At 42.8% G+C, this 27,241-nt stretch overlaps 1 protein-coding gene across 2 annotated transcripts; it reads left to right on the top strand.

Moving 5' to 3' along the window:
- Positions 1 to 417: 417 nt before the first annotated feature.
- LOC139375200 (60 kDa lysophospholipase-like) lies at positions 418 to 27,106 on the top strand. 2 transcript variants are annotated; one of them, XM_071116772.1, is made up of 13 exons: positions 418 to 512; positions 774 to 892; positions 13,609 to 13,732; positions 16,870 to 16,981; positions 17,276 to 17,401; positions 17,486 to 17,569; positions 20,984 to 21,110; positions 21,215 to 21,327; positions 22,332 to 22,517; positions 22,610 to 22,723; positions 23,528 to 23,647; positions 23,969 to 24,106; positions 26,289 to 27,105. In XM_071116772.1, exons 2-13 carry the CDS (start codon positions 787 to 789, stop codon positions 26,331 to 26,333), a joined length of 1,395 nt encoding a protein of 464 aa, XP_070972873.1. In that variant the 5' UTR covers positions 418 to 512; positions 774 to 786; the 3' UTR covers positions 26,334 to 27,105. The 2 variants fall into 2 exon arrangements, with proteins under 2 accessions (XP_070972873.1, XP_070972874.1); XM_071116773.1 differs by lacking the exon at positions 23,969 to 24,106 and having other exon boundaries at positions 26,289 to 27,106.
- The last annotated feature ends 135 nt before the right edge of the window (positions 27,107 to 27,241 follow it).

Genomic DNA, 27,241 nt, shown 5'->3' with positions numbered 1-27,241 from the left:
ATAAACATCAATATTGATGAAAAGTTTGTTTAATTTATATTTGTTCAAGATAATGTCTTGAAAATAATTGATTTTTGTTTACAAAAATCACATTTTATCCCAAAAAACGAATAGCACTTTCATTGATAAATGTGATCTAGCAGAGGTAAATGGCTAATATTAACCACGTATGCTGTCTATATTGCTTGTAATTGATATGTCAACATCTAGGTATTAAGTATTATGTATTTTTACGTAAATTATTATGTCTGTATTGTTTTAAAAACCCAATAATGTTGTGAGTCCATCAGACCCCCGTGTACATTGGGTGAATAACAAAAACATGAAAACCACACAAGGGTTAATTACTCCCTAAATGATCACGTGTTTTTACCAACAAGGATAGGCTACCATTTTTATTTATTGGTTGAAAACGGCACTCCTTTGAAATTATCCTTGGAGGCTGTTGACGAATAGCCATTAACGTACGTCCTCTACACGTATCTCTACACTATAGCAACTTCTATCTTCTGGTGAGTCTTAGTCTCACTGTCATCATTGCATTGCATGTGGATTATTTTAACTTGGAAAAACATTTTGGGCAATATTATCATTGTGAATCATTATTTGCTTAGGTTTATAATCAAATCAAGCAGATTAGTAACATTATAGATTTGATATAGCTAAGTTTATCTGTAAATTGTGTTTTGGCACTTCACAGCGCCATCATTGGTAGCGGTCTGTCACTTTAAGAACATCCCTTAGTTTGATATGCACTCTTCCCCTGCCATCAGATGTCTAGTCATCATGGCGGAATGTAAAAAGTCATGTCTGGCTCCAGCTTCACACCCTAAAGTGCGACTCTTGGTCATCCATACCGGAGGAACTATCGGGATGGTGTACCATGATGAAGGTAAAGAGTTTTTGACCGGGACTTTTAGAATGTATTTGTTGTTCCCCAAACAAAGTACATTTATTTGTTTATTTGAATGATGCTGTGTAACGCATGTTGATGCAACACATTGATGGAGGAAACTTTCTAGCTACAGTCGCAGTTTACCAGGGGTGAGAGATCCTGAAACAGAACCTTGAGGAACACCGAAGGCTACTGTTTCCTGTATAATTAATTTCCTGGAAAGGGAAATGTGGAAAGAATGAATATTCCTTTGTGGGCCAAGGAAACGTTAACTGTCAAGCATTTTGGATCAGATGTCTGCTGAATAATCTCTCTAGGCTAACCAGCCCTTCTCATTTCATTCAGCATCCATTATTGTGGATGGTACTTGGAGTAAACACTAGACCATAAATAATATGGCCATAGTTTCTAGGTCTAGTGTTTTCACACCGTTCCAAAGATTCTGTTTGGAAGTCCCAAGATTTGTCTATATGCAATCTTTCCATCTTCACAGGTCATATTTTTAGTCAGCCAGTTTGTTCTTGCACTCAGGTTTCACTCCTGGCACTCAGGTTTCACTCCTCTCAGCTGCCCTGCCCCATCTCTCCCTTTGAAACGCATTAGCAGTCATGTGCCAGTGTACCACTTAGCCTGCAGCCTTCTCCCACTCAGGCTACTTGGGGAATAATTTCTGGAAATATGCACTCAGTGGTAACTGACTTCACCATTGAAGACCCAGGCTCTGTTGTTGCTTTATTGGGTCCTTCGCATGAAACCATTAAAATACCATGGCAGTAATGATTTTAAATAGAAAACATGTCATTTAGTAATATAACAAATATCATAATAAAGACCTTGCACAAAGAGTCATTTCAACATAGGAATGAATTGTTTTAGTATTTTATTGCATTTTCTGCTGAAGAACTCATTACCATCCAGCTCTGTCTGAATGTATGTTATGTTGTAATTTAAACAGAGTAAAATGAAAATATTCTGGAAAAAATTAATGGATGTTCTACTAACGTTTTCAATTGACAGAAAAAATATTAACTGAATATTCATGTATAACAATAATGAAAAAAAATGTGGAAAAATGAAGTGTCCATCACCCTCCGCAACATTTTTTAAGGACTGTTTACACACACACAGAGAATTTTAAACAAAATGTGATTTTGAATGAAGCAACACATCTGCCAGTACCTTCAAGATGGCTACCAGGTAAGCAGATCTCTTTATATTTCTCCAGTTAAAAGTTAAACATCCTCTTGTCAGACTGCGTACACGACAGTATTAATTATCATTACCGATACAGGTAGGTTTCCACATTTAGAAAAAATTTCGGTTTAACATTTTCTATGAAAATATGCTATATTAATGTCTAATTATGTACATTAAGCAAACATTTGCTCAGTCATCATGTCTTCTCTATTGTTAGCAAAACATGCTAAGGTTCCTCAACCTCCGCAACACCATTCTCACTTACCGCTGCAATTTAAGGCCAGTTGCGGTAGAGAGAACTTCTGTTTCGGTAATGAGAATTGAATCACAGACTATATTTTTTAAATATATATAATTAACTATTAATTTAAATATGATTTACTAACTGTTGATATTTTTCTTTATGTCTTGATTAATTGCAAACAGTCAGCAAGGGACAAAAATAAAGCTTTAGCGAAGGCTGACAAAATTCAGAGAAAAAGTTCACCCCAACAGAACTGCTGGAAGAGTATATAAGGAATGAGAGAGAGAGGTTAGGGGTTGGAGAGGTTACAGCAAGAGTAGTTAGCATATATATAGTCTATAGAAAGCTTATGCCCTCATACAGTGTCTATAGGATGTCACACGTCCACCACACACACACAATCAGTAAGCCATTTAGTTTGCACTATAGGATGTCCACAGACGGTCTGTAAGATATTCAGTCCCTACTATAGGATGTGTACACACAGACACACACACGGTCTGTAAGATATTCAGTCCCTACTATAGGATGTGTACACACAGACACACACACAGTCTGTAAGCCATTCAGTCCCTACTATAGGATGTGTACACACAGACACACACACAGTCTGTAAGCCATTCAGTCCCTCCTATAGGATGTGTACACACAGACACACACACAATCTGTAAGCCATTCAGTCCCTGCTAGAGGATGTGTACACACAGACACACACACAGTCTGTAAGATATTCAGTCCTTACTATAGGATGTGTACACACAGACACACACACAGTCTGTAAGCCATTCAGTCCCTACTATAGGATGTGTACACACAGACACACACACAGTCTGTAAGATATTCAGTCCTTACTATAGGATGTGTACACACAGACACACACACACACACACAGTCTGTAAGCCATTCAGTCCCTACTATAGGATGTGTACACACAGACACACACAGTCTGTAAGCCAATTCAGTCCCTACTATAGGATGTGTACACACAGGAACACACACAGTCTGTAAGCCATTCAGTCCCTACTGTAGGATGTGTACACACAGACACACACACAGTCTGTAAGCCATTCAGTCCCTACTGTAGGCTGCATACACGCACACACACAGTCTGTAAGTCATTCAGTCCCTACTATAGGATGTGTACACACAGACACACACACAGTCTGTAAGCCATTCAGTCCCTACTGTAGGATGCATACGCGCACACACACAGTCTGTAAGCCATTCAGTCCCTACTATAGGATGTGTACACACAGACACACACACAGTCTGTAAGCCATTCAGTCCCTACTGTAGGATGCATACGCGCACACACACAGTCTGTAAGCCATTCAGTCCCTACTGTAGGATGCATACGCGCACACACACAGTCTGTAAGCCATTCAGTCCCTCCTATAGGATGCATACGCGCACACACACAGTCTGTAAGCCATTCAGTCCCTCCTATAGGATGTGTACACACAGACACACACACAGTCTGTAAGCCATTCAGTCCCTCCTATAGGATGTGTACACACAGACACACACACAGTCTGTAAGCCATTCAGTCTATACTATAGGATGTGTACACACAGACACACACACAGTCTGTAAGCCATTCAGTCCCTCCTATAGGATGTGTACACACAGACACACACACAGTCTGTAAGCCATTCAGTCCCTCCTATAGGATGTGTACACACAGACACACACACAGTCTGTAAGCCATTCAGTCCCTACTATAGGATGTGTACACACAGACACACACACAGTCTGTAAGATATTCAGTCCTTACTATAGGATGTGTACACACAGACACACACACACACACACACAGTCTGTAAGCCATTCAGTCCCTACTATAGGATGTGTACACACAGACACACACAGTCTGTAAGCCAATTCAGTCCCTACTATAGGATGTGTACACACAGATACACACACAGTCTGTAAGATATTCAGTCCTTACTATAGGATGTGTACACACAGACACACACACACACACACACACAGTCTGTAAGCCATGCAGTCCCTACTATAGGATGTGTACACACAGACACACACAGTCTGTAAGCCAATTCAGTCCCTACTATAGGATGTGTACACACAGGAACACACACAGTCTGTAAGCCATTCAGTCCCTACTGTAGGATGTGTACACACAGACACACACACACAGTCTGTAAGCCATTCAGTCCCTCCTATAGGATGTGTACACACAGACACACACACAGTCTGTAAGCCATTCAGTCCCTACTATAGGATGTGTACACACAGACACACACACAGTCTGTAAGCCATTCAGTCCCTACTGTAGGCTGCATACACGCACACACACAGTCTGTAAGTCATTCAGTCCCTACTATAGGATGTGTACACACAGACACACACACAGTCTGTAAGCCATTCAGTCCCTACTGTAGGATGCATACGCGCACACACACAGTCTGTAAGCCATTCAGTCCCTACTATAGGATGTGTACACACAGACACACACACAGTCTGTAAGCCATTCAGTCCCTACTGTAGGATGCATACGCGCACACACACAGTCTGTAAGCCATTCAGTCCCTACTGTAGGATGCATACGCGCACACACACAGTCTGTAAGCCATTCAGTCCCTCCTATAGGATGTGTACACACAGACACACACACAGTCTGTAAGCCATTCAGTCCCTCCTATAGGATGTGTACACACAGACACACACACAGTCTGTAAGCCATTCAGTCTATACTATAGGATGTGTACACACAGACACACACACAGTCTGTAAGCCATTCAGTCCCTCCTATAGGATGTGTACACACAGACACACACACAGTCTGTAAGCCATTCAGTCCCTCCTATAGGATGTGTACACACAGACACACACACAGTCTGTAAGCCAATTCAGTCCCTACTATAGGATGTGTACACACAGGAACACACACAGTCTGTAAGCCATTCAGTCCCTACTGTAGGATGTGTACACACAGACACACACACACAGTCTGTAAGCCATTCAGTCCCTCCTATAGGATGTGTACACACAGACACACACACAGTCTGTAAGCCATTCAGTCCCTACTATAGGATGTGTACACACAGACACACACACAGTCTGTAAGCCATTCAGTCCCTACTGTAGGCTGCATACACGCACACACACAGTCTGTAAGTCATTCAGTCCCTACTATAGGATGTGTACACACAGACACACACACAGTCTGTAAGCCATTCAGTCCCTACTGTAGGATGCATACGCGCACACACACAGTCTGTAAGCCATTCAGTCCCTACTATAGGATGTGTACACACAGACACACACACAGTCTGTAAGCCATTCAGTCCCTACTGTAGGATGCATACGCGCACACACACAGTCTGTAAGCCATTCAGTCCCTACTGTAGGATGCATACGCGCACACACACAGTCTGTAAGCCATTCAGTCCCTCCTATAGGATGTGTACACACAGACACACACACAGTCTGTAAGCCATTCAGTCCCTCCTATAGGATGTGTACACACAGACACACACACAGTCTGTAAGCCATTCAGTCTATACTATAGGATGTGTACACACAGACACACACACAGTCTGTAAGCCATTCAGTCCCTCCTATAGGATGTGTACACACAGACACACACACAGTCTGTAAGCCATTCAGTCCCTCCTATAGGATGTGTACACACAGACACACACACAGTCTGTAAGCCATTCAGTCTATACTATAGGATGACGTGTCCATAACAGTAAGATTTTTCCCATGTTTTGAGACATGCTCATTTCATGTCATGCTTCCTTCCCAGTTCCAGATATCAAAAACGAAATCAAAATGGTAAAATAAAGAAAACTCAAGATCTGACAAAGAAGCAACATGAAAAGAAGAAAAAACTGTGGCGGTAAAACTCGAAAAGGTATTACAGAAGAAAGAAACAGCTCAAATCTGTATTGGACATGACATCATAAAGACAGGAAGATGTTACACGTCAACAAGAAGCAAATGAAGAAGTTATTCAAAATCTTCAAGAAGACACAGCCTCCCCAAGAGAACAGCCATTCTCACCTCAGCAGGTAAATGTCCCTGCCATCATCTCAACATATGAAAGAAGAGAGACATCTCTACAGACACCAGGAACAATGAAGACATCTACCCCAAAGGAATCACCAAAAAAGAGGAACAGAAGAAAGAAAACACGATAAAAATGTAGGTCAAAGTTGCGTTACACAGAAGAGAAGCTTCTGGAGAGGACCGAAGAGATGGTCAACCTCAAGAAAAGACTGAAAAGACGTGAGATGATGGCCAAGAGGAAGCAGGTAATTGTCAACATGGAAGGCAGAGAGGTCCAGAAGAAAACTACAAAGAGAGGTCATCAGAGAACATTACCCAATAACAGCCAGAGAAGACTAATGCGCACACGTGTTAACGGCTTCCTTCATCAAGATGAAGTCTCCACTGTAATGAATGAGAAATCTGCAGAAATCCGGAAAAAGGGACAGATATTCCGTAAGAGAGCCTTAACGGACACTATCTTCATAGAAGATTTCTGTCTGATAAGGCCAGCCTTTCCAAGCCTCAATTATTTAAACTTAAGTTTTTTTGGACTGGCCACCAGAGAGTTACAGACAAAGAAACGTGTTCTTGCAAAACGCATGAAAACTTTGGCTTGAAGATAAAGAAGCTGCACCAGCTTGGGGGTCATAGAAACATCATCCCCAAGAGACACTGTACAGGCCAGTGTGCATAGTGATGATGACGTGCTGTTCTAATGTTTTTGTATGTGTGTTCTCTGTTTTTAGCATACAGTGGCTTGCGAAAGTATTCACCCCCCTTGGCATTTTTCCTATTTTGTTGCCTTACAACCTGGAATTAAAACACATTTTTGTGGGGTTTGTATCATTTGATTTACACAACATGCCTACCACTTTGAAGATGCAAAATATTTTTTCTTGTAAAAAACAAGAAATAAGACAAAAAAACAGAACTTAAACATGCATAACTATTCACCCCCCCAAAGTCACTACTTTGTAGAGTCACCTTTTGGAGCAATTACAGCTGCAAGTCTCTTGGGGTATGTAAGCTATAAGCTTGGCAAATCTAGCCACTAGGATTTTTGTCCATTCTTCAAGGCAAAACTGTTTCAGCTCCTTCAAGTTGGATGGGTTCTGTGGTGTATAGCAATCTTTAAGTCACAGTTTCTCTATTGGACTGAGGTTTGGGCTTTGAATACGCCATTCCAAGACATTTGAATGTTTCCCCTTAAACCACTCGAGTGTTGCTTTAGCAGTATGCTTAGGGTCATTGTCCTGCTAGAAGGTGAACCTCCGTCCCAGTCTTAAATCTCTGGAAGACTGAAACAGGTTTCCCTCAAGAATTTCCATGTATTTAGCACCATCCATCATTCCTTCAATTCTGAACAGTTTCCCAGTCCCTGAAAAACATACCCACAGCATGATGCTGCCACCATCATGATGGTGTTCTATAGTTTTGGCAAGTCAGTTAGTAAGTACTACTTTGTGCATGACACTACACATTCAGGTTATATATACAGTTGAAGTCAGAAGTTTACATACACTTAGCTTGGAGTCATTAAAACAATTTTTTCAACCACTCCACATATTTCTTGTTAACAAACTATAGTTTTGGCAAGTTGGTTAGGACATCTAATAAAAATTACAAGTAATTTTTCCAACAGTTGTTTACAGACAGATTATTTCACTTAATCACAATTCCAGTGGGTCAGACGTTTACATACCCTAAGTTGACTGTGCCTTTAAACAGCTTGGGAAATTACAGAAAATTATGTCATGGGGCAGGAGGTAGCCTAGTGGATAGAGCGTTGGACGAGTAACCGAAAGTTTGCAAGATCGAATCCCCGAGCTGGCAAGGTAAAAATCTGTCGTTCTGCTCCTGAACAAGGCAGTTAACCCACTGTTCCTAGGCCATCATTGAAAATAAGAATTTGCTCTTAACTGACTTGCCTAGTTAAATAAAGGTGAAAAAAATATATATTTTGTGAATTGCACCAATCCCTCCTGCAGCAAAGCACACCCACAACATGATGCTGTCACCCCAGTGCTTCACGGTTGGGATGGTGTTCTTCAGCTTGCAAGCCTCCCCCTTTTTAGTCCAAACATAACGATGGTCATTATGGCCAAACAGTTCTATTTTTGTTTCATCAGACCAGAGGACATTACTCCAAAAAGTATGATGTTTTTCCGCATGTGCAGTTGCAAACCGTAGTCTGGCTTTTTTATGGCTGTTTTTTAGCAGTGGCTTCTTCCTTGCTGAGCGGCCTTTCAGGTCATGTCAATATAGGACTCGTTTTACTGTGGATATAGATACTTTTGTACCTGTTTCCTCCAGCATCTTTACAAGGACCTTTGCTGTTGTTCTGTGATATACTTGCACTTTTCACACCAAAGTACGTTCATCTCTAGGAGACAGAACGCATCTCCTTCCTGAGCGGTTTGATGCGGCGTGGTCCCATGGTGTTTATACTTGCATACTATTGTTTGTACATATGAACGTGGTACCTTCAGGCATTTGGAAATTGCTCCCAAGGATGAACCAGATTTTGACGATTTCTTTTGATTTTCCCATGATGTCAAGCTAAGAGGCAGTGAGTTTGCGGTAGGCCTTGAAATACATCCACAGGTACACCTCCAATTGACTCAAATGAGGTCAATTAGCCTATCAGAAGCTTCTAAAGACATTTTTTATTTTACCTTTATTTAACCAGGTCGGCAAGTTGAGAACAAGTTCTCATTTACAATAGCGACCTGGCCAAGATAAAGCAAAGCAGTTCGACACAGAGTTACACATGGAGTAAAACAAACATACAGTCAATAATACAGTAGAAACAAGTCTATATACGATGTGAGCAAATTAGGTGAGATAAGGGAGGTAAAGGCAAAAAAAAGGCCATGGTGGCGAAGTAAATACAATATAGCAAGTAAAACACTGGAATGGTAGATTTGCAGTGGAAGAATGTGCAAAGTAGAAATAAAAATAATGGGGTGCAAAGGAGCAAAATAAATAAATATATAAAATATATACAGTAGGGAAAGAGGTAGTTGTTTGGGCTAAATTATAGATGGGCTATGTACAGGTGCAGTAATCTGTGAGCTGCTCTGACAGCTGGTGCTTAAAGTTAGTGAGGGAGATAAGTGTTTCCAGTTTCAGAGATTTTTGTAGTTCGTTCCAGTCATTGGCAGCAGAGAACTGGAAGGAGAGGCGGCCAAATAAATAATTGGTTTTGAGGGTGACCAGAGAGATATACCTGCTGGAGTGCGTGCTACAGGTGGGTGATGCTATGGTGACCAGCGAGCTGAAATAAGGGGGGACTTTACCTAGCAGGGTCTTGTAGATGACATGGAGCCAGTGGTTTTGGCGATGAGTATGAAGCAAGGGCCAGCCAACGAGAGCGTACAGGTCGCAATGGTGGGTAGTATATGGGGCTTTGGTGACAAAACGGATGGCACTGTGATAGACTGCATCCAATTTGTTGAGTAGGGTATTGGAGGCTATTTTGTAAATTACATCGCCAAAGTCAAGGATTGGTAGGATGGTCAGTTTTACAAGGGTATGTTTGGCAGCATGAGTGAAGGAGGCTTTGTTGCGAAATAGGAAGCCAATTCTAGATTTAACTTTGGATTGGAGATGTTTGATGTGGGTCTGGAAGGAGAGTTTACAGTCTAACCAGACACCTAGGTATTTGTAGTTGTTCACGTAAGTCAGAGCCGTCCAGAGTTGTGATGTTGGACAGGCGGGCAGGTGCAGGCAGCGATCGGTTGAAGAGCATGCATTTAGTTTGACTTGTATTTAAGAGCAATTGGAGGCCATGGAAGAAGAGTTGTATGGCATTGAAGCTTGCCTGGAGGGTTGTTAACACAGTGTCCAAAGAAGGGCCAGAAGTATACAGAATGGTGTCGTCTGCGTAGAGGTGGATCAGAGACTCACCAGCAGCAAGAGCGACATCATTGATGTATACAGAGAAGAGAGTCTGTCCAAGAATTGAACCCTGTGGCACCCCCATAGAGACTGCCAGAGGTCCGGACAACAGACCCTCCGATTTGACACACTGAACTCTATCAGAGAAGTAGTTGGTGAACCAGGCGAGGCAATCATTTGAGAAACCAAGGCTGTCGAGTCTGCCGATGAGGATGTGGTGATTGACAGAGTCGAAAGCCTTGGCCAGATCAATGAATATGGCTGCACAGTAATGTTTCTTATCGATGGCGGTTAAGATATCGTTTAGGACCTTGAGCGTGGCTGAGGTGCACCCATGACCAGCTCTGAAACGAGATTGCATAGCAGAGAGGGTATGGTGAGATTCGAAATGGTCGGTAATCTGTTTGTTGACTTGGCTTTTGAAGACCTTAGAAAGGCAGGATAGGATAGATATAGGTCTGTAGCAGTTTGGGTCAAGAGTGTTCCCCCCTTTGAAGAGGAGGATGACCGCAGCTGCTTTCCAATCTTTGGGAATCTCAGACAACACGAAAGAGAGGTTGAACAGGCTAGTAATAGAGGTGGCAACAATTTCGGCAGATAATTTTAGAAAGAAAGGGTCCAGATTGTCTAGCCCGGCTGATTTGTAGGGGTCCAGATTTTGCAGCTCTTTCAGAACATCAGCTGACTGGATTTGGGAGAAGGAGAAATGGGGAAGGCTTGGGCGAGTTGCTGTGGGGGGTGCAGTGCTGTTGACCGGGGTAGGAGTAGCCAGGTGGAAGGCATGGCCAGCCATAGAAAAATGCTTATTGAAATTCTCAATTATAGTGGATTTTTCAGTGCAGTGGGCAGCTGGGAGGAGGTGTTCTTATTCTCCATGGACTTTACAGTGTCCCAGAACTTTTTTGAGTTAGTGTTGCAGGAAGCAAATTTCTGCTTGAAAAAGCTAGCCTTGGCTTTTCTAACTGCCTGTGTATATTGGTTTCTAGCTTCCCTGAAAAGCTGCATATCACCGGGGCTGTTCGATGCTAATGCAGAACGCCATAGGAGGTTTTTGTGTTGGGGCTAGGGGGCAGAATTTTCACTTTTGGATAAATAGCGTGCCCAATTTAAACTTCCTGCTACTCATGCCAAGAATATCAGATATGCATATTATTCATAGATTTGGATAGAAAACACTCTGAAGTTTGAAACTGTTTGAATCATGTCTGTAAGTATAACAGAACTGATGTAGCAGGCAAAACCCAGAGGACTAACTGTTCAGATTTCTTTTTTGTTGTTGCCTCTCTCTGTTTCCTGACTTGTAATTGCCAAGGGATATTTCTTAGGAACCTGTATTCAGTTCATACCAGCTTCCACTGGTAGTCACCAGTCTTTGGAATTTGGTTGAAGTTATTCCTTTGTGCAATGAAGCAGTAGGCCAACTAGGAACTGGGTACACTTTTGTGAGTTGCGCAAGACGTGAAAAGTTGCGCTGTTTTCATTCATTGAACACAGATTGCCCCGTCTACAATTTGATCGATTATTAACGTTTAAAAATACCCAAAGTTGTATTACAAAAGTAGTTTGAAATATTTTGGCAAAGTCTATAGGCAACTTTTGAAATATTTTGTAGTGATGTTGCGTTTTTTGTAAGCTGTTTTTTTCTGGATCAAACGCGCTTTATAAATGGACATTTTGGATATATATGGACGGAATTAATCGAACAAAAGGACAAATTGTGATGTTTATGGGACATATTGGAGTGTCAACAAAAGAAGCTAGTCAAAGGTAAAGCATGTTTTATATTTTATTTCAGCGTTTTGTGTAGCGCCTGCAGGGTTGAAATATGCTAACCCCTTTGTTTACTGCTGGTGCAGGCTATCAGATAATAGCTTCTTATGCTTTCGCCGAAAAGCATTTTTAAAATCTGACATGTTGGCTGGATTCACAACGAGTGTAGCTTTAATTGAGTATCTTACATGTGTGATTTAATGAAAGTTTGAATTTTATAGTATTTTATTTGAATCTGGCGCTCTGCATTTTCCCTGGCAATTGGCAATTGGCCAGTTGAGACATTTGCGTCCCGCCTATCCCTAACTAGTTCTAAGGGCAGTCAGGTCTCGGGAGAACCAAGGGCTATATCTGTTCCTGGTTCTAAATTTCTTGAACGTGGCATGCTTATTTAAGATGGTTAGGAAGGCATTTTTTTAAATAACCAGGCATCCTCTACTGACGGGATGAGATCAATATCCTTCCAGGATACTCCGGCCAGGTCGATTAGAAAGGCCTGCTCGCTGAAGTGTTTCAGGAGCGTTTGACAGATGGCATCATGAGGATTGAAAATTGTGTGGATATATTGAAGCAACATCTCAAGATATCAGTTAGGAAGTTAAGCTTGGTCTTCCAAATGGACAATGACCCCAAGCATACTTCCAAAGTTGTGGCAAAATGGCTTAAGGACAACAAAGTCAAGGTATTGGAGTTTCCAACACAAAGCCCTGACCTCAATCTAATAGAACATTTGTGGGCAGAACTGAAAAGCGTATGCGAGCAAGGAGGCCTACAAACCTAACTCAGTTACACCAGCTCTGTCAGGAGGAATGAGACAACATTCACCCAACTTATTGTGGGAAGCTTGTGGAACGCTACCCAAAACGTTTGACCCAAGTTAAACAATTTAAAGGCAATGCTACCAAATACTAATTGAGTGTATGTAAACTTCTGACCCACTGGGAATGTGATGAAAGAAATAAAAGCTGAAATAAATCATTCTCTCTATTATTCTGGCATTTCACATTCTTAAAATAAATTGGTGATCTAACTGACCTAAGACAGGGAATTTGTACTAGGATTAAATGTCAGGAATTGTGAAAAACTAAGTTTAAATATATTTGGCTAAGGTGTATGTAAACTTCCGACTTGAACTGTAAGACATTTCCCAATACATGAATGATTAGAACTATATTCCAAACAGCCTACTTTTCATATTGATGTGATTCTCACATTTGCCACTAGGGTTGAGTACAATACAAGACATGTACATGATTTACTGGGAATGATAAACCTGGGCTCCATTCGGTAGCCAAACGCTTTCGTAGCCAAACGTTATTGTATTTTGCAGATAGAAATGCCACGAAAAGAGCTGACGTGAAACCTTATTCTACATGTCAGAAAGAGCGTGTGTTCTACATGGCATATTTCTATCTGAACGCTCCAAAATGTTGCGTACTGCTACCCTCTTTTCAAAAGTAACACCACACTCAGATCTATGTAGGCTATTAATTGGGCTCACCTTTCCTGAACTCTGACTGATTAGTTATGTTGCTCTGTACACTAATGGCAACACCTTCTCTCTCTGTCTCTCTCTCATCCACAGTGCTCTCACCCCCAGGCCCTAATGTGTTTGTGAAGGCCCTGCGAAAGCTTCCCAACCTCCATGATAAGCAGTATGCCCTGGATGACAGCACGAGTGGCCCACAGGAGAACACCCTTGTCCTGCCGTAAGTCACCCATACACTCCACCTCCCCCTCACCCCACCTCTCCTGGGCTCCTCTGCAGCCTTCTATTTCTGTTTTCTCTGGGGGTTTTTACTTTGTCTTTGCTGTTATTAATATATAGGCTAGAGTTAAATGTTGACATGGTTTACTTTATTGTACAGTCTTCGTACAATCATTCAAACTGAAAAGATTACTATCTATGTAACACATCATCACTATAGATTTAGAGTAATGAAACCTTGTGCTATTTGACTGAAAACTTCAGATGGAGAGCTTGGAGTTTGATACAGATGATGATAAAATTAGAGTAGAGTTATAGTAGTTAGTCTATAACTGGTGTTATAGAAATATGTGAAGGGGACCTCAACCTACCGGTTCTACCGATACATACATTTTCAAGCCCTTACCATTTCTTTACACAGGAGATGAGTGTGTATTGCACATACTGGATTAGAATAACTTCTTAATTTGACTGTCAAATTCAAACAAGAGTGAAGCTCTGCTTCCTGTTTTATAACCATTGACAGCTTTTATTTCATGGCTTTTTCAACCTATGAGGCATACAAGGCTTTTTCAACCTATAAGGCATACAAGGCTTTTTCAACCTATAAGGCATACGAGGCTTTTTCAAAAGCTCTTTGAATAGCAACATATTCTAGTGCACAGCATATCATGCCCCAACATCTGTTCACTATGACGCCGCCATAGCAGTAGGCCTACAGGATATACAATGCTTGTTGGGGGATATCATACACACGTTTCTGTTCCCTGCATGCCTGGGAACATTTCACTCTAAAACTGTCTGTTGTTTTGACAGGACGCCGACAGACCTCGCTGATGAACTATCAAAAAGGTCCTGAAATACTGGTAGCATACTGTGTGCCTGCGCTACGCTGTGTGGTTTGAATCCTCTGTATCCGTTCCGTCTGGTGTCAAAGGGTGCCTGGCAGGAACAGTTTGCTGCTGTTGTCTGTGGACCTGTCAGGGAGTGATCGTTGGAGCACACACCTGCAGGGAGTTGTGTTGCAGCATTTCAGTAGCGGTGTTCACGCCTGACTGACATTCTACCCTTATTTCCTCTCTTCAGATACCTCGCCTCACTCCCGCTGGAGGGAGCTACTCCCATTGATTCATGTCTAGCTAAAACCAGTGCAGAACAGTCAAGTTCTCATAACGTTTCTGTAATGTTGCAGTAGCAACCCCAGGAGTTTTGCTGCTGCCAGAGAGAGAATAGGCCTGCGAGGGGTTGCTGGTGCCACGCTGGCAGAGAGCGAGGCTAATATGTGTTGAGCGTGTTTGATTTCTGTTGTCTGGTTCTCAGTGCGTGTGTTCAGGAGCAGCGAGAGGGCCCTCTGCTGAATATGGTCCTGGCAGGTCGGATTCAAGGGGTGTTGGCTTCAAGGGTGTTGGCTATCGCCCCTCGATAGCCAGCATAGGGCTCAGCTCCTCCACCTCAATCTCACTCAGAGCAGCTCAGGACCACAGATATAGAGACTGGAGGGGGCAGGGGGGGGGGGCTGGGTTATAGGGGATAGATAAGAGAATTACAGAAGCGTGCTATTTTAATGCTGTTTGCGTGAAGGGGGGATGGTGGCACTGTGCCTGCTTGGATCATGGTAATATTTGTTTGGAGGACTGCCATGTCACCTCCATAGCCTTCTACTCTTCATCGCTTCAACAGTCTCACAGGAGATTCATAGGACGTATGGATTCAGATTCCGTCCCACAGACATGTATCAGCCTCATTATGTTTTCAGTGTAATTTCAGTAGTTGATTCAATCATCCTCTTTCCTCCTTGCTTCTGTAAGGTTCATTTTCATTATTACCATCATTATGTACCTTTTTGTGGCTTCAAGTTAATGTTGATTAACACATACTAGCTGTCACCAAACATTGCTATTAAATGTCCCTAATGCCTGAGTTATTTATTTTTATATTATGCTTTGCAGTGAGCATGTGCAGTGGACTTGAAATAACATTGACAAAGATAATGTCAATATATCCTAACATTGATTAATTTTTTTTAACGTTGTGTGGAGTAGGAAATTGGTCTATTGATTTATTAAAGAGCTGAGTGAAAAGCAGCAGTGAGATTTTTTGGGTGAAGCCTTCACCCCAACCTCCCATTTGCCCCTCTCACCACTCTGTTCCTCATCAGCAGGCCAGGCCACAGGGCAGCATCCTACCCAACCCTCTACATGCTAATACACATTTCCCTGCCACACCGTCGGCTATACCAGGAGATAAATGAGTAATTTGTGATTTGAATATTGTTTCCAGCAGCCCAATCACTAAGATTATGAACAACATATGTTTGAGGATTGTGTCTGGAGCCAGGGATAATTAGGGTAGTGTCTTTAGGCCTTTGGTTAGGTGCTGAGGGTAAGTTTGCTATTTGCCCTGCTGTTCTATTGAACCCCCAATAAGGGTATGGTTTGCACCCTCCGCCCTCCAGTGTCTTTGCACAGCTGCTTAGTCCAGGCATAATCTCTTAATAGAGCGCAGGCAGGAGAATACTGGACGCCAATGTTACCTTCATCTAGAGGACATATTAATATGCATGGGAGGCCATAATGAGCTGCCCCTGTCTAATTAGAACATGGGGTCTCGCTCTCGAACACACCCCTTTTCAACCCCCCTCCATACTCCCAAAAGGCATCCCTTACCCCTCAGAACACCCGCAAATTAGTAACTCCTCATACAGCATCGTAGACTTCCCACGGAGTCGCCCCCTCTCTCATCATGCCCATAATTCACACCCAGCGCTTAGGAACTGGTTTATGCACCCTGCTGCTGAAACAGAAGGCCCAACCAAATAGACTCTGTCTCGCTTCATGACGTAGGCTAGGCTTGTTTCACTCTTTTCCTTTATCTTCTGCCCTTTCCTCATGTAAACAGAACCGGCTCCATGTCTTAATGAGTTTGTAAAGTAAACAGAATAACCAAGTCAAAAAAGAGGGGTGTCTCTACACCCCTAAAGGGATTTCCTTTTTTTATGTAATAGCCACATTTGCTTAACCTGGATTGTTTGTGTGTCTATGTAAACTGTCTGCTCTGTTGATGCACAGAGCTTCTTTGGGTGTTTTCTGTAGATTTGGTTATTTTAGGATGATTATGACTCAACTTGTCTTTTCCCAGGCTGTGCAAACAAAATAAGAGGATAGTGTACACTGTTTTAGAGTACAGCCCCTTGCTGGACTCTTGCAATATGACCACAGATGACTGGGCTACAATTGGGAAGGACATTGAGGTACTTGGTGTGGTCATTTTATTTATCTTGCACTTCACACTAACATTAACCATAACCCTGACTTTTACCATTTACATAAGCAGAGGCATTATAATGCAATAAAACAACAATCTCAAGTCATCCACTGAAGTAAAAGTCAGTTGTCCCTTTCCTTTTATGTAAATGTACTGTACAGCTTTTGTATTAAATACAGTACTTATTTCAAGTAGCCTGTGGCAAGATGTAGGCTACACATGTTGACCTTGGAACCTTGGGTTCAAGTCTGATCCTGTTCTCTTTGTCTCTTGGTTCCAGAAACACTATGAGAAGTATGACGGTTTTGTCATTCTCCACGGCACGGACACCATGGCCTACACAGCATCCGCTCTGTCCTTCATGTGTGAGCATCTGGGGAAACCTGTCATCCTCACCGGCTCCCAGGTACACCTGCCATCCATACAGCTAAACTGCTTCATAAAGATAAGATAACAGAAGGGTGAAATGTTGTTTTATGACCTCTTTCAGGTGCCGATCTATGAGATGAGGAATGATGGAATAGACAACCTGTTGGGGGCGCTGCTGATCGCTGGTCAGTTTGTCATTCCTGAGGTGAGTAGAGGAGGGAGGGACACTTCTTGGAGCAGCACTCACACACACCTGACTGCATGTCACCTGCACTTGTTTTTGAATGCAATGTAGTTGAATCATCTTGGCCAAATATCACCCTATTCCCAGTTGCACATTTTTAGATGAGTATTATATCACATTTCTCTCTCAAATGAATGTGTGTTCATACTATTGTCCAAGCTGTTGACTTGTGTCTAGCTTTTTAGCCTGCTATGGTATTAAGGTGATACGACTGGCTATGTCCTCCCTGATTAATAAAGGTGTGAGGATGAACTTTGTTGGCAGACAATAGGCACCAAAAGCCTTAAACCACTTGTCTAACAAGACTGTTCAGTAAAGCATGAAGGTGTGAGTGTCACAATACAGGACCTGAAACTGCCAGATGAGACTTCAGAGTTGTCAAAGCGTGTTTATCTTCAAGAGAATAACAAAATGTACACACTCTCCGGGGCCTTTATATAATGCTGTATCTAGACAATGTGCTACTATCGATAAAGAATGATATGATACATTTTAAATGAAGATATGATGAAAATGTGATTGTAATTGTGTTTTATCAATTGGTTTGTCAGATGCTCTGTTACATCAATAGCACAAAATGGCTGTGACTGTTGAAGGGAGCATACAAAGTGTACAAAACACTAAGAAGATGCTTTTTCCATGACAAACTCACCAGGTGAATCCATGTGACAGTTATGATCCCTTATTGATGTCAATCATTGTAGATGAAGGGGGGGAGACAGGTTACAGAAGAATTTAAGCCTGGAGACAATTGAGACAGATTGTATATGTGTGCCATTCTGAGGGTGAATGGGCAAGACAAAATATTTAAGTGCCTTTGAACGAGGTATGGTAGTAGGTGCCAGGCACAACAGTTTGTGTCAAGAACTGCAACGCTCCTGGATTTTATAAGCTCAACAGTTTCCCAAGAATGGTCCACCACCTAAAGGACATCCAGCCAACATGACATACAGTGCCTTGCGAAAGTATTCGGCCCCTTGAACTTTGCGACCTTTTGCCACATTTCAGGCTTCAAACATAAAGATATAAAACTGTATTATTTTGTGAAGAATCAACAACAAGTGGGACACAATCATGAAGTGGAACGACATTTATTGGATATTTCAAACTTTTTTAACAAATCAAAAACTGAAAAATTGGGCGTGCAAAATTATTCAGCCCCCTTAAGTTAATACTTTGTAGCGCCACCTTTTGCTGCGATTACAGCTGTAAGTCGCTTGGGGTATGTCTCTATCAGTTTTGCACATCGAGAGACTGAAATGTTTTCCCATTCCTCCTTGCAAAACAGCTCGAGCTCAGTGAGGTTGGATGGAGAGCATTTGTGAACAGCAGTTTTCAGTTCTTTCCACAGATTCTCGATTGGATTCAGGTCTGGACTTTGACTTGGCCATTCTAACACCTGGATATGTTTATTTTTGAACCATTCCATTGTAGATTTTGCTTTATGTTTTGGATCATTGTCTTGTTGGAAGACAAATCTCCGTCCCAGTCTCAGGTCTTTTGCAGACTCCATCAGGTTTTCTTCCAGAATGGTCCTGTATTTGGCTCCATCCATCTTCCCATCAATTTTAACCATCTTCCCTGTCCCTGCTGAAGAAAAGCAGGCCCAAACCATGATGCTGCCACCACCATGTTTGACAGTGGGGATGGTGTGTTCAGTGTGATGAGCTGTGTTGCTTTTACGCCAAACATAACGTTTTGCATTGTTGCCAAAAAGTTCAATTTTGGTTTCATCTGACCAGAGCACCTTCTTCCACATGTTTGGTGTGTCTCCCAGGTGGCTTGTGGCAAACTTTAAACAACACTTTTTATGGATATCTTTAAGAAATGGCTTTCTTCTTGCCACTCTTCCATAAAGGCCAGATTTGTGCAATATACGACTGATTGTTGTCCTGTGGACAGAGTCTCCCACCTCAGCTGTAGATCTCTGCAGTTCATCCAGAGTGATCATGGGCCTCTTGGCTGCATCTCTGATCAGTCTTCTCCTTGTATGAGCTGAAAGTTTAGAGGGACGGCCAGGTCTTGGTAGATTTGCAGTGGTCTGATACTCCTTCCATTTCAATATTATCGCTTGCACAGTGCTCCTTGGGATGTTTAAAGCTTGGGAAATCTTTTTGTATCCAAATCCGGCTTTAAACTTCTTCACAACAGTATCTCGGACCTGCCTGGTGTGTTCCTTGTTCTTCATGATGCTCTCTGCGCTTTTAACGGACCTCTGAGACTATCACAGTGCAGGTGCATTTATACGGAGACTTGATTACACACAGGTGGATTGTATTTATCATCATTAGTCATTTAGGTCAACATTGGATCATTCAGAGATCCTCACTGAACTTCTGGAGAGAGTTTGCTGCACTGAAAGTAAAGGGGCTGAATAATTTTGCACTTCCAATTTTTCAGTTTTTGATTTGTTAAAAAAGTTTGAAATATCCAATAAATGTCATTCCACTTCATGATTGTGTCCCACTTGTTGTTGATTCTTCACAAAAAAATACAGTTTTATATCTTTATGTTTGAAGCCTGAAATGTGGCAAAAGGTCGCAAAGTTCAAGGGGGCCGAATACTTTCGCAAGGCACTGTAACTGTCGGAAGTATTGGCATCAACATGGGCCAGCATCCCTGTGGAACCTTGTTGTGTACACTCAGTGTATAAACTATAACTTAGTACAGGAGTAGACAACCCTGTTCCTGGAGTGCCGCAGGTCAAATCAAAAACATGAAGTGCCTGCGGCACTCCCAGACCAGGGTTAGAGGGGAAGAGAAGCTGAATGGCAGGACAATGGTCCTCAGGCTCTTGTCAAGGTATCTCTGTACATTGAAATTGACATTGACAAAATGTAATTGTATTCGTTGTCCATAGCTGCCCATACCATAGCCCCACCTCCACAATGGGGTACTCTGTCCACAACTTTGAAATCAACAAACTGCTCGCCCACACAACGCCATACACGTGGTCTGAGGTTTTGGAGGCCAGATGGACATACTGTCAAAATCTCAAAAAATGACAGATGCCGTATTTATTTCAACTTTATTTAATCAGGTAGGCTAGTTGAGAACAACATGTTCTCATTTGCAACTGCGACCTGGCCAAGAGAAAGCATAGCATTTCTCTTATGGTAGAGAAATGAACATTCAATTCTCTGGCAACAGCTGTGTAGGATAGAAATGCTCACTAACAGGGATGGAAACAAATTTGTGCACAAAATTTGAGAGAAACAAGCTTTTTGTGTATATGGAACATTTCTGGGATATTTTATTTCAGCTGATGAAACATGGGACCAACACTTTACATGTTGCATTTTATATTTTGGTTCAGTGTATTTGCTTAATAATGATGTCTTAGGAGGTTTAATTCATTCTCATCTGTGTCTCTAGGTTTGTCTGTATTTCCACAACAAGCTGTACCGGGGCAACCGTGTGACCAAGGTGGATTCTGGGAGTTTCAATGCCTTCAATTCTCCTAACCTGGTTCCTCTGGGCAATGCTGAAGTGGATATTAAAAGTAATCAAGTGGTGTAATACTGGGTCTGTCCTGTTATGTGTTAATATCTTTGACGTGGACGATGGATTGATGTTTTCCCTGAACTCTTTCCCTCTCCCCTGCAGTTAACTGGGACACGGTGTGGAGAGCAAACACAACCTCGCCGTTCAGAGTGAGCACTCAGATGAACCGTAACGTGGGTCTGCTGAGACTCTTCCCAGGCATCACTGCGATGACCGTAAGAGGCTTCCCAGGGTGGGGGTGAGAAGGGGTGGATAGTGGCTCTGCCCTGTTTCTGTTGCCCATTCAACCACATTATTACGGCCTTACTACTTCTGATATACAGTAATAGTGAAGTAATACCCTATTGTAGAAAGACTAAATCATAACTGTATTCCTACTTCTGATGTACAGCAATAGTGAAAGTAATACCCAATTGTAGAATGACTAAATCAGAACAGCCATTTGGGGCCATATTTATCTAAAACTCTTCATTGTAGCTCTGTTGTGGTGAATCCTCTCATGGAGGTCCTACTGTGTTTTCTGACGAGCCAGCATCGTGTGTGTGTTCCAAGTGGTCTGCATACAGCAGGGAGCTGCTTTGGGCTGCCAGCTGCGTTTAGTCCAGTGAAAAATGAGACTGGGTTATGGGGCATGTCCAATTACCCACTAAAGACGAGGGGATTAGAAACAGACACTTAAACACTTAGATACGCCTCCCTCGCTACAGATTGAGGGGAGGATGGTTTTACTGTCTCAATCTGGTCCCTCTGCCGACGCTGGCCATGATGCTTTTTTAAAATTTATGTTATTATCTGCTTCTTTGATTATGCATCAGTGTCTCCTCTGCCTTCCATGGTCTCTGCCAGCATGGGGTTTATTTGGGCTTCTGTGTTGCACACATTTTTTGGCTAGCTAGCCGCTTGATCCGAAATCCAATGGAAGATAACTTGCTATGTTTCCCTCCCTCCACAAGTTAGGTCTAAGGACCGTTGCCAAGTGAAATTATGCTGTCTCTGAACACCTTGAAGTTAATGGTTCCCCGTGCCTGGCCGTTTGATCCATCTCCTCTCCAGATACCAGAGCTGGTGTTCTTAAAGAGATATCCTAGAGCCAGTGAATCATCAGATAGTCTGGAGGGGGGCTGGGCCTGTTGTTAAACCCGATCCTAGCTCCGTACACTACTTCTTTGTCCACAAGCCAGACTGAGATTGCCACTCATCCCTCTGTGTGGGTGCGCAGGTGAAGTCCTTCCTGCAGGCGCCCATGGATGGCATCGTCCTGGAGACGTATGGTAGTGGAAACGCCCCTGATAACTGTGCTGACCTGCTTGAGGAGTTCCGGAATGCCACAGAGAGGGGCGTGATCATGGTCAACTGCACCCAGTGTCTGAGGGGTTCTGTCACCACATCGTATGCCACTGGAAAGGTACACCAGAACCCTGTGTTCAGTGGGAGTGGGAGAGTGCACATGATGTGGATGGATGTGTGTTAATTAACATGTCTTCCTGATCCCCTCAGGCCTTGAGTGACGCAGGACTGGTGGCAGGCTGTGACATGACTTCTGAGGCTGCCCTGTGCAAGCTGTCCTACGTGCTGGCCAGGACGGACCTCAGCATAGAGGCCAAAAGAAAGGTAGGAGTCCCAGTCAAAACACACTCATTACCTCACTACACTTTGTAGGCCCCTTATAGAAAATTTTTTGAAGCGAATGTCAACAAATCAAATCAAATTTATTGATATAGCCCTTCGTACATCAGCTGATATCTCAAAGTGCTGTACAGAAACCCAGCCTAAAACCCCAAACAGCAAGCAATGCAGGTGTAGAAGCACGGTGGCTAGGAACTCCCTAGAAAGGCCAAAACCTAGGAAGAAACCTAGAGAGGAACCAGGCTATATGGGGTGGCCAGTCCTCTTCTGGCTGTGCCGGGTGGAGATTATAACAGAACATGGCCAAGATGTTCAAATGTTCATAAATGACCAGCATGGTCAAATAATAATAATCACAGGCAGAACAGTTGAAACTGGAGCAGCAGCACGGCCAGGTGGACTGGGGACAGCAAGGAGTCATCATGTCAGGTAGTCCTGAGGCATGGTCCTAGGGCTCAGGTCCTCCGAGAGAGAGAAAGAAAGAGAAAAAGAGAGAATTAGAGAGAGCATACTTAAATTCACACAGGACACCGGATAGGACAGGAGAAGTACTCCAGATATAACAAACTGACCCTAGCCCCCCGACACATAAACTACATTAAGCTGAACTTTAGAGTGACATCTGTCTTAGTCCTATTTTAACAAGAAGGTAAAGGCAATAGATGGCAGAGATGATTCACATGCGGATAAAGGTCAGTGACACGATGGTGTAATCCTTGATCATGCTTGTCTGTGTTGACTGTGTTTGTGTGTTATCTGTCCTTTGTTGTCTCTGTTGTACCTGTCCAGATGCTGAGTCAGAACCTGCGGGGAGAGATGATGGCTGACCTGCAGGGGGCCAAGCTCACTCTGAGTGACAGTCGCTTCATCCAGGTCATCGCCAAGTCCCTGAGCATCAGCTGTAAGGAGGTGAGGCCACCGCACAGCCAGCCACATGGTCACCATCACTGAGTCTGCAGGGTTATTTTCCACCTGACATGTTTTCATTGGGCTCTGGCTTATCTGATAGGACAGAGCTCCCATTGTACATTTTTTTTTTATATAAATATTTAAAAAATCTCTCAAGTCATTGCAATGCCCAGCGGTAGTTTTTTTACAAAGTGTTAAATCCAGCTTCATAGTGTATTTATATAGGTGTCACTTACAACACTTTACATACAGCATTCCTCCACTGATTGTCAGTCTTTGCATTGACATGACAGCTGATGGTTTTTCTGCTGATATTTCCAGGAGCTAGAAGCCGTCCTGGATGCTCTGACACCCAACTTAGCTTGTGCTGATAGGAGACTTGGAGGCCTTGGATGCCATAAAGGAGATGGTGAGGAACAGTTACAGAAATACAACATGTCTTACTCTCATCACATCCCTGTATGTATAGATTTGACCAAGTTTTTATGTTTATCAGATTAGCAATATAAACACAGCAAAAAAAATAATTGTCACTTTTTAAGGTCCCTGTCTTTCAAAGAGAATTCGTAAATATCCAAATAACTAAACAGATCTTCATTGTAAAGGGTTTAAACACTGTTTCCCATGCTTGTTCAATACACCATAAACAATTAATGAACACACACCTGTGGAACGGTCGTTAAGACACTAACAGTTTACAAACGGTAGACAATTAAGCTCACAGTTATGAAAACTTAGGACACTAAAGAGGCCTTTCTACTGACTCTGAAAAACACCAAAAGAAAGATGCCCAGGGTCCCTGCTCATCTGAGTGAACATGCCTTAGGCATGCTGCAAGGAGGCATGAGGACTGCAGATGTGGCCAGGGCAATAAATTGCAATGTCCGTACTGTGAGACGCCTAAGGCAGCGCTACAAGGAGTCAGGACGGACAGCTGATCGTCCTCGCAGTGGCAGAACACATGTAGCAACATCTGCACAGGGTCGGTACATCCGAACGTCACACCTGCGGGACAGGTACAGAATGGCAACAGAAGTTACACCAGGAAGGCACAATCCCTCCATCAGTGTTCAGACTGTCCGCAATAGGCTGAAAGAGGCTGGACTGAAGGCTTGTAGGCCTATTGTAAGGCAGGTCCTCACCAGACATCACCGGTAACAACGTTGCCTATGGGCACAAACCCACCGTCGCTGGACCAGACAGGACCGGCAAAAAGTGCCCTTCGCTGACGAGTCGCAGTTGTCTCACCAGGGGTGATGGTCGGATTCGCATTTATCGTCGAAGGAATGAGCGTTACGCCGAGGCCTGTACTCTGGAGTGAGATCGATTTGGAGGTGGAGGATCCGTCATGGTCTGGGGCGGTGTGTCACAGCATCAACGGACTGAGCTTGTTGTCATTGCAGGCAATCAACACTGTGCGTTACAGGGAAGACATCCTCCTCCCTCATGTGGTACCCTTCCTGCAGGCTCATCCTGACATGACCCTCCCGCATGACAATGCCACCAGCCATACTGCTTGTTCTGTGAGTGATGTCCTGCAAGACAGATATGTTAGCGTTCTGCCATGGCCAGCGAAGAGCCCGGATCTCAATCCCATTGAGCACGTCTGGGACCTGTTGGATCGGAGGGTGAGGGCTAGGGCCATTCCCCCCAGAAATGTCTGGGAACTTGCAGGTGCCTTGGTGGTGAGTGGGGTAACATCTCACAGCAAGAACTGGCAAATCTGGTGCAGTCCATGAGGAGATGCACTGCAGTACTTAATGCAGCTGGTGGCCACACCAGATACTGACTGTTAATTTTGATTTGTCACCCCCCCCCCCCCCCCCCCCTTTGTTCAGGGACACATTATTCAATTTCTGTTAGTCACTTGTCTGTGGAACTTGTTCAGTTTACATCGGTTGTTGAATCTTATGTTCATACAAATATTTACACATGTTAAGTTTGCTGAAAATGAACGCAGTTGACAGTGAGAGGACGTTTCTTTATTTACAACGACTAAAACATTTACAACCATCCATGCTTATGAATGAGTGGTGTGCCATGAAGAATCCAAGAGGTAGCCTATACATTGGATTTGAAAGTAAAACCATGTAGGCTTCAGAATAGGGACGTAGTTTCTACTTCACCATGTGCTCTAATAACATGTTTGTTTGCTTACTTCCAGCGTCAGTTTGATGAAAATTATGTAAATATTGTGGTTGTGTGATTTCCCCATGATGATTATGAGATAATGCTAAGGTAAGTCTAGAATGGCCACAGCTAGCTCTTTGGGTTTGGCTCTCTGTCTCCTCTCATCGTATGGTGATGTGTTGCATCTGAGTATGACCTACATGAGTACCACTCGTTGTAGCCTGGCTTGAAAAGGGGTTTTCCAAAATGGCTGCCTGGTTTTGATTAGACAGTGACACAAAACGTTGCAGTTGTAGTCTGCCTGGCTTTGGTGATTTGTTCCTGTGATGGCCTCTAAGCTGTGTTGTCTGGTATGATGACCACCTGGAGAGAAGTTTACTCTGAGATGCATTGTTGATTGGTAGCAGAGATTGCAAAAAAGCCTTCATTTGATGTCATTACTGCTGCTCTTTATATCGAACAGCACTGCTTGAAATTCAGCTCTTAACTGTTCTCCCCTTGTGTGTTTCAGAATGTAGAATACACTGAGTTCTCAGCCTGTCCAAAAGAATCCTGAAGACGAAGATCCTCAACTCTTTTACCTCTCCATCCATCCCCATCACTCTCCCTCTCGCTTTCCATTTCACTCTCTTACACTGGACATTTGCACAAGCTTGCAGATTAACAGATTGGTTTGGATGACTAAATGTATTTAGAGTCATCCAAACCAGTCATCCAAACCATTTACAATTGATATATTTGCTATAATCTCATCTATAGTTGTAAAAGCACTAGTAGCACAACATTGGATGTCAAGTAATATGGATGCACTGTGCCTAGAACGGGCAGCACTATATCTGTTTGCTTTGTATGTACCACAGTATATGATGCATGTGGAGCAATTCACCCGGTTTGCATTAAGAGTATCATCAGTGATCATTGGAAGCACAGGGTAGAATGCTGTACCTTATACTAGGCACTTGATGGGTAGAATGCTGTGCCTTTAGATGTACTTGATGAAATGCTTAGTATAGAGTGATATTTATTCTAAAAGGAAATAGTCTCACTTAGACGGCATGAACAATACATATTTTTTTCCACCTCCTGAAAGCACAGATAACTGCAGTGTTTCCTGTTTGAAAAACAGGACAAACTGTCCCTCTTTTCTGCTTCCTTGTTACCCTACTCTAACAGCCCGGACAGAGACCAATGTCATATAGCTGGACATCACTTCAGCTGTTATCCAATAACTGTTACTCAGTGCTACGCTCCTCTACTTGCTATGTTCATGGTCAATTAACTATTTGATTCAATTAAAATGTCAATAAAATTATCATTAGTATGTGTCAATCCATGTCATGGTTTTGTCATACATATTTGTAACTTAACAGCAACTTCATAAAAAACATTTGACAAGAGCAACTTCATAGAAACAACTGACAAGAAAGAACCCACTCATCAACAATAGAGGATTTGCAATAACCT

Source organism: Oncorhynchus clarkii, chromosome 19 (assembly GCF_045791955.1).
Source record: "Oncorhynchus clarkii lewisi isolate Uvic-CL-2024 chromosome 19, UVic_Ocla_1.0, whole genome shotgun sequence".
Lineage (NCBI taxonomy): Eukaryota > Metazoa > Chordata > Actinopteri > Salmoniformes > Salmonidae > Oncorhynchus > Oncorhynchus clarkii.
This window is presented reverse-complemented; position numbering and strand designations above follow the sequence as displayed.